At 47.1% G+C, this 10,586-nt stretch overlaps 1 protein-coding gene across 1 annotated transcript; it reads right to left on the reverse strand.

The window, feature by feature from the left end:
- Window positions 1-218: 218 nt before the first annotated feature.
- Window positions 219-9,817, reverse strand: LOC140779944 (uncharacterized). Its single transcript, XM_073125291.1, has 2 exons — window positions 7,761-9,817; window positions 219-3,713 (listed from the first exon to the last, which is right to left on the reverse strand). The coding sequence occupies exon 2, from the start codon at window positions 3,660-3,662 to the stop codon at window positions 1,002-1,004; it is 2,661 nt and encodes an 886-aa protein (XP_072981392.1). The 5' UTR covers window positions 3,663-3,713; window positions 7,761-9,817; the 3' UTR covers window positions 219-1,001.
- Window positions 9,818-10,586: the final 769 nt, after the last annotated feature.

The following is a 10,586-nucleotide window of genomic DNA, read 5'->3' on the forward strand; positions in this document are numbered from 1 at the left end:
ATTATTCAAGGAGACTTTTTGGAGGCTACATCGGTTCTTCAACAAACAAGGCCCTTCGCATCTACAAATCTTAATCTTTCGTCTTAAGGGCTATCTAGACGAAAGATCAATCTCGAGGGCTACTGAGATTGGACTTCAATCACAAGAAGCAGTGAATCGTGGGTTCTAGCGATCAAGACTGAGAGGAACAAAGTCTGTTACGAACCTCCCTTTTGGCTACGGCTCTGATACCAGCTTGTTACGATCCTTCCTCGGCTATAGGCTCTGATACCAGATTGATACGAACCCTCTTTTGGTGCTATGGCTCTGATTCAAGATTAATACGATCTTGCACGGAACTTTGAGATCAGATCCCGAAATATCCCGCCGTTGGATCGCTGTGAAATTGTGATATGTTGTAGGCCCGGAAAAGAGCTTTCCAACGGATCTAGTTTCAGGCGAATCGGAGTTGGGGATCTCGAGATATCGTTCGTTTAGTGGACGAACGTCAGGATACTCTGTTTTTGGATTCCGTGGATGAAGGCACGAAATCCTAGGTAATGGTGGATTGTGGAGGGCCGGTGTTGATGGGGTGGCACCGGTGTAAAAGTGATGGTGGAAGGGTTATGGATGATGGAAAGGTTAGGGATAGCGATGGATAAATTGGAAGAAGGGGGAGAAGAGGGCCACTCCTAAGGGACTAGGGTGATTGGCCTGTCGAGGGAGATTAGAAGCGGCGTCGCCGGGGAGATTGAGGGAACGGGAGCGAAGAAGACGAAGGAGGCAAGGCAAACTCAATTCTCAATAATCAATAATAATTTTGGTTGCCCTACACATACTTTTATAGGCTAACCAACAACTCAATCTTATCCTAAAACACAATCTTATCCTAAAACACAATCTTATCCTAAAACTCAATCTTATCCTAAAACTCAATCTTATCCTAAAACTCAATCCAAACTCGAGACGACGTCGGTGAAGTCCGAATCGTATCAATCCACCACGCTTCCGCAACCTTGTCCTCAAGGTTTGAAATTTGGGAAGCGATCCATGATGTCTGCCTCTAGCTCCCATGTAGACTCGTCAGTAGGTTTGCCCAACCACTCAATCAGCACTTCAGTCTCTAATCTGGATCCTTGGCGTCTTCTCCTACGACTTAGGACTCGAACCGGCTCATTGGAGCCATCTTCCTCCATTGGTTCGGGTAAGGTCGAACCCACTACATGGTTAGGCCCGATCTGGGCCTTCAATGCCGAGACATGGAAGACGGGATGTATCCTGGTTCCTTCAGGTAGGTCCAATCGGTAAGCTACTGGACCGATTCGTTGTAGCACTCGGTACGGACCATAGTACTTGTATCCCAACTTTTGGTTCAAAATTGGCCTCAATGTGGATTGTCGATACGGTTGAGCTCGAACGAACACCAATTGATCCACCTCAAATTCTCGCTCACGTCTGCCTTTGTCATGCGTTTGCTTCATGCGGTTTTGTGCTGTGGCTAGGTGAGTCTTGAGCCGTCTCAATGTTTCATCTCGATCAGCAAGCTCCAAGTCAAGCTCAGTCCTATCCGTCGCCGCGAGTCTATCGTAGGCACGCAAGACAGGGGGAGTGCGCCCATAAACCGCCTCAAATGGGGTCATGCCAATGCTTGAGTGATGAGCGGTATTGTATGACCACTCAGCCCAGGGAAGAAATTTGACCCAATCCTTTGGTCGATCCGCCACAAAGCATCGCAAGTATTGCTCTAGTCCACGATTCACCACCTCGGTTTGGCCATCCGTCTCGGGGTGATATGCTGAACTAAGATTGATTTGAGTCCCTTGCAATCTGAAGAACTCGGACCAAAACTCACTTATGAAGATGCGATCCCGGTCTGACACGATAGTCCTAGGCATCCCATGCAAGCGTGCCACTTCCCGAACAAAAATTTCAGCAACCCTTTTTGCTGAAAACGGGTGAGACAATGTTATGAAATGTGCATACTTGCTCAATCTATCCACCACAACAAACACCACCGATTGTCCTCGAACTTCCGGCAGCCCCTCAATGAAGTCCATGGAGATATCCTCCCAAATACGCTCTGGTATAGGTAGTGGTTGCAGCAGCCCGCTAGGCTTGAGTGCCTCCGATTTGACTCGTTGGCAGATTTGACATTCACGCACATACTTCTTCACGTCCGTCTTCATCCCAGTCCAAGTACAGTTTTGGGCCAGCCGCTTGTAAGTACGTAATACCCCTTCATGACCTGCTATAGGAGTATCATGGAAGTGTGCCATCAATAGCCTCCGTAGCTCTTCGTTTCGGGGTACCTTGATTCGCCCGTGCTCTAGTACTAACCCATTGCGCTCCTCGTGCTCGGGGTTGCTTGAGGGGTTCTCTCTCAACTCCTCCATGAGTCGGACCAGATCACTATCCTCTGCACTGGCTCTCCGTAGATCTGAAAAGAAAGGAAAAGTGGGTGCCGAGAAAGAAGCGAGCTCCCTTTCTTTTGAAAGTTCAAGCAGCGGTTTACTTCCATCCAACAACACTCTCTGATCATCTCTCCAAAAGGTCAATGTGAGGCTTATAAAATCAAAGGTCACGGGCCCCAAGCTCCGAAGCCATTGGGTCCCTAAAACAATATCGGCACCTTGCAAGGCCAATGGATAAAGATCCAATGTGAAAATTTGGCCTTGCACCTTCAATTCTGCACCTCTACAAATAGAATCTGCTCGCAAAGTTGTGCCATCTCCAATCGTCACATCGAACCCTTCCGTGGGTTCCGACTCGAGCCCAATCTTCCTAAGGAGCCTCTTGTCAATGAAGTTGTGGGTGGACCCGGTGTCAATCAAGATTCTCACTGTGGTCTTCTTGACTACACCGTTCACCCGCAATGTCTTTGGCGCAGCTGTCCCCGAATAGGCGTGGAGGGAGATTTTGGCCACCGTGTCCTCCGCGTGATGTTGCTCCTCAACTTCTTCTCCTCGATGTCCAGCCACATCTGCACTTTCAGCTGCCATGGGTGGAAGATCGTGGCCTTCTCCTTTGAGTGGTAGCTTGGCAGGGAGCTGCAACGTCATCGCTGGTGATGAAGCTGTCGTGGTCGACTGTCGATTGACCGAGGAGAATGGTAGAAGATCGCTGGAGGCCATATGCGATTTCTTCTTAGTTGCCGACTCACTATGGTTGCAAAGGGAGCTAGTGAAAGGCGGCCCAAGTGTCGAAATTCGCGATTTCGGATCATCTCCTTCACCACTGATGAGGATTCCTGATGAGGGATATCCAGCGACCAGGTGTGGCGTAGCCAGCACTTCGCGATTTGTCGACAAGGTCTCCGGTGCATGGGAAGATGTGGAGGTTCCGAGGGCTGCTACAATGGTTGCAGATCTCATTGTAGTTGGTGGCAGTTCGTTGCGGCTGACCATAGGTCGAGGTGTAGAATCTCGCTCTTGCTGGATAGCCGAACTTTCCCCTATTTTTGTGATGAACGGGGAGGCCGTGGAGGATGTTGGGTATGTTGTGGAGGGTTCCCAATACTGTCTTGTGATTGCCTTGCTTGTTGAAAAAGGTTTCGTCCATGCCCGTATTTCCTGCATCATCTCCATCATTATTTGCTTGTTGATGGCAATCTGTTTGGAAATAGACCCCAACATGGATAGAACGCTAGGTTCTTCCGTATTCCTATTAGATCGAGTGATCGTCATTGGAAGCGCTTGTCCGAGGAACGGTGGCTCTGATACCAGCTTGTTACGAACCTCCCTTTTGGCTACGGCTCTGATACCAGCTTGTTACGATCCTTCCTCGGCTATAGGCTCTGATACCAGATTGATACGAACCCTCTTTTGGTGCTATGGCTCTGATTCAAGATTAATACGATCTTGCACGGAACTTTGAGATCAGATCCCGAAATATCCCGCCGTTGGATCGCTGTGAAATTGTGATATGTTGTAGGCCCGGAAAAGAGCTTTCCAACGGATCTAGTTTCAGGCGAATCGGAGTTGGGGATCTCGAGATATCGTTCGTTTAGTGGACGAACGTCAGGATACTCTGTTTTTGGATTCCGTGGATGAAGGCACGAAATCCTAGGTAATGGTGGATTGTGGAGGGCCGGTGTTGATGGGGTGGCACCGGTGTAAAAGTGATGGTGGAAGGGTTATGGATGATGGAAAGGTTAGGGATAGCGATGGATAAATTGGAAGAAGGGGGAGAAGAGGGCCACTCCTAAGGGACTAGGGTGATTGGCCTGTCGAGGGAGATTAGAAGCGGCGTCGCCGGGGAGATTGAGGGAACGGGAGCGAAGAAGACGAAGGAGGCAAGGCAAACTCAATTCTCAATAATCAATAATAATTTTGGTTGCCCTACACATACTTTTATAGGCTAACCAACAACTCAATCTTATCCTAAAACACAATCTTATCCTAAAACACAATCTTATCCTAAAACTCAATCTTATCCTAAAACTCAATCTTATCCTAAAACTCAATCCAAACTCGAGACGACGTCGGTGAAGTCCGAATCGTATCAATCCACCACGCTTCCGCAACCTTGTCCTCAAGGTTTGAAATTTGGGAAGCGATCCATGATGTCTGCCTCTAGCTCCCATGTAGACTCGTCAGTAGGTTTGCCCAACCACTCAATCAGCACTTCAGTCTCTAATCTGGATCCTTGGCGTCTTCTCCTACGACTTAGGACTCGAACCGGCTCATTGGAGCCATCTTCCTCCATTGGTTCGGGTAAGGTCGAACCCACTACATGGTTAGGCCCGATCTGGGCCTTCAATGCCGAGACATGGAAGACGGGATGTATCCTGGTTCCTTCAGGTAGGTCCAATCGGTAAGCTACTGGACCGATTCGTTGTAGCACTCGGTACGGACCATAGTACTTGTATCCCAACTTTTGGTTCAAAATTGGCCTCAATGTGGATTGTCGATACGGTTGAGCTCGAACGAACACCAATTGATCCACCTCAAATTCTCGCTCACGTCTGCCTTTGTCATGCGTTTGCTTCATGCGGTTTTGTGCTGTGGCTAGGTGAGTCTTGAGCCGTCTCAATGTTTCATCTCGATCAGCAAGCTCCAAGTCAAGCTCAGTCCTATCCGTCGCCGCGAGTCTATCGTAGGCACGCAAGACAGGGGGAGTGCGCCCATAAACCGCCTCAAATGGGGTCATGCCAATGCTTGAGTGATGAGCGGTATTGTATGACCACTCAGCCCAGGGAAGAAATTTGACCCAATCCAATGCTTGAGCCGTCTCAATGTTTCATCTCGATCAGCAAGCTCCAACTGTCAAGCCACCTCTCTTCTTTGGGATCTCGACCACTTCGTTTACTTTGTCTACTTCCCTTAATCACTTTCACAATTCACCCTCATCTCCATACCCATCCATAACCCTAACATCCACTCCACCCGTCACCACTACCATCACCCACGTTATTCCGTATTTTCATCCTTACTATAGTTCAAATCTGCAAAGGCGTAAATACTAAAGTTGTATATTAGGAAGATACGGATCCAACCCAATTGATTTCGTAATTTTCTAACTACCGAAGAATATCTAACGAATATTTTTCGATGACTGCGCAGACTGTTTCCTACAATAAATTCAGATCTTAAGGAATTGTTCCATAGCCAATCTTTTGGTTCTAGATCCCATCAATTTAGTATCCGAGCTTTAACAAATTAGTATCAGAGCCTATCAATTAGTATCAGGGCTCTATCAATTGGTATCAGAGCTTATCAGGAACCCAACCTTCAAAATGCATTGTGTTACCTAACACTAATGCAACTCATTTTGAATTAAAACCTGCCATCCTTCAATTGCTTCCTACCTTTTATGGTAAGGAAACTGAGAATCCATACTCTCATGTTAATGAATTCTTGGAAATTTGTTCAACATTCAAATTTTGAAACTTTTTTGATGAATCTGTTAGGCTAAGGCTATTTCCTTTTTCATTGAAAGACCATGCAAGAGTGTTAGGTTTTTTATTTGTTGGCAATTTTGTACAAAATATTCTAAGTGTATTTTTTCATGTATATGAGCTTTACACAAGTCTAGAATATCACTGGTGTGAAGAATTGCAAGATCATTGGAGAAAAGCCGTCGCGTTCTCACCGCGTTCACAAACGCGTTCGAACGCGAAATCTGCGTTCACACAGACAAAGAGCCGCGTTCACAAGCGCGTTCGAACGCGGGCACTGCGTTCACACAGACAGAGAGTCGCGTTCACAAGTGCGTTTGAACGCGGGCAATGTGTTCACACAGACCGAGAGCAGCGTTAACAAATGCGTTCGAACGCGGGTACTGCGTTCACACAGACCGAGAGCAGCATTCACAAACGCTTTCGAACACAACCTGAAGAATTCAAGCTGTCGCGTTCGAACGCACTTGGGCCCGTTCAAATGCACCTGAGATTAAGTTAGGCCGTTCGAACGCACTCGGGCCGCGTTCGAACGCACCTATGAAGTTTGTAATTTATTGGATTTTCATGAGTTACGAATATGACTTGGATTTGGCTCTATCTTGGAGATTATATATAAGGATAGTGTTGCCCTAACCTAGGGTAGTTGAAGAAGATTATTCTAGGAGACTTTTTGGAGGCTACATCGGTTCTTCAACAAACAAGGCCCTTCGCATCTACAAATCTTAATCTCTCGTCTTAAGGGCTATCTAGACGAAAGATAAATCTCGAGGGCTACTGAGATTGGACTTCAATCATAAGAAGCAGTGAATCGTGGGTTCTAGCGATCAAGACTGAGAGGAACAAAGTCGTTTGGATCGACGGGTTGTTTTGTGAATCAGTCTTGTAACTGCTACTATCATAGTGATTGGTTTTGATCCGAGTTTGGATCCGTGGTTTTTTTCCCATTTGGGTTTTTCCACGTTAAAATCTTGGCGTTCATCTCTACTTTCGTTTTTAATATTTCTTCCGACTTTTACTTAAGCGAACGAGAAATATCATTGCCTAGAGGTTAGATACATACGTGTGTGTAGGAGTTTTTTCAATTGGTATCAGAGCAGGATCTTTCACCCTTTGAGAGAGATCAGATAGGTATGGATTTTCATAGAGATGGACCCTCATTTATTAGACCTCCTATTCTAGATGGATCAAATTATGGATATTGGAAAGCTAGGATGAGAGCTTATTTGAAGTCCATAGATGAGAGAGTATGGATGGCCATTATGAACGGTTGGAGTCCACCAATGTACATGGTGAATGATGAGTTAGTTGAGAAACCGATTGAGTCATGGGATAAAACAGATTATGAAAAAGTTGGCTGGAATAGCAAAACAATAAAAGCAATTTTTAGTTGTGTTTCCTCGGAAGAATTTAGAAGAATTTCTACTTGTGAAATAGCAAAAGAAGCCTGAACGATCTTAGAAACAACTCATGAAGGAACTGTGGCTGTAAAACTTTCGAAACTTCAGAGGTTGACTACTAGTTTTAAAACCCTACGTATGGAGGAGAATGAGACATTTGATGAGTTCTATGCAAAGCTGAGTGATATAGTCAACTCCAGTTTCAACCTAGGAGAGAAAATTCCTGAAAACAGAATTGTCCGTAAGATCCTTAGGTCTCTTCCAGAAAGGTTTCAAGCGAAAGTTACAGCTATTGAGGAAAGTAAGGACATCGACTCTATGAAAGTTGAACAATTGGTAGGAAATCTACAAACATTTGAGTCCAGTCTTTCTAAACCAAGGAAGTCCAAAGGGATGGCTCTATCCACTGTTGAACAAAATTTAGAAGAGTCTGAAGATGAAGGTGATTTAGATGTTCAGATGTTGGCTATGTTTGTGTTACGAACCTCCCTTTTGGCTATGGGCTCTGATACCAGCTTGTTACGATCCTTCCTCGGCTATAGGCTCTGATACCAGATTGATACGAACCCTCTTTTGGTGCTATGGCTCTGATTCAAGATTTATACGATCTTGCACGGAACTTTGAGATCAGATCCCGAAATATCCTGCCGTTGGATCGCTGTGAAATTTTGATATGTTGTAGGCCCGGAAAAGAGCTTTCCAACGGATCTAGTTTCAGGCGAATCGGAGATGGGGATCTCGAAATATCGTTCGTTTAGTGGACGAACGTCAGGATACTCTGTTTTGGATTCCGTGGATGAAGGCACGAAATCCTAGGTAATGGTGGATTGTGGAGGGCCGGTGTTGATGGGGTGGCACCGGTGTAAAAGTGATGGTGGAAGGGTTATGGATGATGGAAAGGTTAGGGATAGCGATGGATAAAATTGGAAGAAGGGGGAGAAGAGGGCCACTCCTAAGGGACTAGGGTGATTGGCCTGTCGAGGGAGATTAGAAGCGGCGTCGCCGGGGAGATTGAGGGAACGGGAGCGAAGAAGATGAAGGAGGCAAGGCAAACTCAATTCTCAATAATCAATCCTAATCTTGGTTGCCCTACACATCCTTTTATAGGCTAACCAACAACTCAATCTTATCCTAAAACACAATTTTCCCCGATCCCGTTCGAACTCGCCCGACCGCGTTCGAACGCGACTTACAGAAAACCTATTTTAATAAAAAATAATTACTAAAACATGAAAATAAATCTCTCCTAAGGTAAATCCAAGCTTGAGACGATGTCGGTGAAGTCCGAATCGTATCAATCCACCACGCTTTCGCAACCTTGTCCTCAAGGTTTGAAATTTGGGAAGCGATCCATGATGTCTGCCTCTAGCTCCCATGTAGACTCGTCAGTAGGTTTGCCCAACCACTCAATCAGCACTTCAGTCTCTAATCTGGATCCTTGGCGTCTTCTCCTACGACTTAGGACTCGAACCGGCTCAGTGGAGCCATCTTCCTCCATTGGTTCGGGTAAGGTCGAACCCACTACATGGTTAGGCCCGATCTGGATGCGATGGTCATGGCGACGGTTCGGCGGCAGTCCTCGGGGTTCCTCGAAGAGATCCTGGAACTCATGCAGCAGCTCTTGCAAGTCAGCGGCTATTCTCCTTGGTGAGGGATGTTCTGGTTCAGCAACAACCATTTGCAATAGTAGAGCTCGGTCCCCTGCACTAGGAAAGCCTACAAGTGGTTGCAATGTTGGTCCTTGCCGCGGTTGATTTCCATCCAGCAGTACCTTTCTTCCATTCCTCCGAAAGGTCAGTGTGAGGTTTGAGAAATCAAATGTTACGGGCCCCAAGCTTTGAAGCCATTGAGTTCGCAAAACAATATCAGCTCCTCGCAAGGCCAATGGATAAAGATCCAATGTGAAACTTTGGCCTTGCACCTTCAATACCACACCTCCACAAATAAAATCTGCTCGCAAGGTGGTGCCATCTCCAATCGTCACATCGAACCCTTCCGTGGGTTCCGACTCGAGCCCAATCTTCCTAAGGAGCCTCTTGTCAATGAAGTTGTGGGTGGACCCGGTGTCAATCAAGATTCTCACTGTGGTCTTCTTGACTACTCCGTTCACCCGCAATGTCTTTGGCGCCGCCGTCCCCGAATAGGCGTGGAGGGAGATTTCAGCTATCACGTCCTCCACGTTTTGCTCCTCAACTTCTTCTCCTCGATGTCCAGCCACATCTGCGCTTTCAGCTGCAAGCTCATCCTCCGCTTCCTCCAATCCATCGATGAGCATCACCGATCCCATCGGTTTAGCACAACGATGCCCTGGTACAAACTTCTCATCACAACGGAAGCATAAGCCCTTGGCTCTTCTTTCTTCTACTTGGGCAGGTGTGAGTGCTCGCCCCGGACCTCTAGGTGCGTACTTCACATCTTGGGATGGCTTCAAGGGTGCTCGAGGAGGTATCAATGCAGTAGCAGCTCTTGGTACTCCGCTAGTGTTTCCTGCCGCTATGTTTGGTAGAGCTTGATTGCGGCTTCCTTGGCTTGTCCAACTCTGCTTCCAATGTATCTTCATGGCTCTATGCTTGTCTTCCATAAGCACCGCATCTTGGAAGGCCTCCTTTAAGGTTCTAGGCCTTAAAGCCCTCACATCGGCTTGTATGTCACCCCGCAGCCCGGAGATGAAGGTGCTGCGAAGTTGCTGATCCGTCCATGGTGGATGACATCGGCTACTAATCCTCTCAAATTCTTCTTGGTATGACCCAACCGTGGTCTTCTAAACCGTCTTTGAGAGGAGAGCATCAAAGTCTTCATAGTCCGATACTCCAAATCGCCGTGTGATATCGGCGCAAAATTCAGCCCAAGTTTCGATGGCCTCAATGGCATTGGCTGATCGAAACCAATGAAGCGCCGCATCCTCAAGGTGGAAGCTTGCAAGCGTCACCTTGTATTCTTCCGCCGTACCTTGGTATGCAAAGAATTGCTCCGCCCTATACAACCAATCAATTGGATCGCCACCTTTGAACTTGGGGAATTCGAGACGCACGACTTGTCCACGAATGCCGTTGTCTCGTTCCGGATCATGCCCAACTCCTTGTCTAACCGGCGGAGGATGCACCATGAAGGGTTGATGATCCCTCCTTCGGTTTAGATCAACTCGCCGTGGTTCCGGATCGTATCGGCCCGCCCATGGATCTTGATCTCCAATGTGGTCTCCATGGTGATTCGCTCGTCGGATGGGTTCACCTGCAACTGGACCTGGTGTAACCATCCTTGCTTGCCTCTGCCCATAGGGTGGTGGTAGCAGCGGCTCTTGTGGTTGCAAA

This window comes from Typha angustifolia, chromosome 15, assembly GCF_048772165.1.
Source record: "Typha angustifolia cultivar Huaian chromosome 15, ASM4877216v1, whole genome shotgun sequence".
NCBI lineage: Eukaryota > Viridiplantae > Streptophyta > Magnoliopsida > Poales > Typhaceae > Typha > Typha angustifolia.

What these genes read in the sequence shown, in the direction of transcription:
- LOC140779944 (XM_073125291.1), bottom strand. Translation starts at nt 3,662, where the DNA reads ATGACGATCACTCGATCTAATAGGAATACGGAAGAACCTAGCGTTCTA.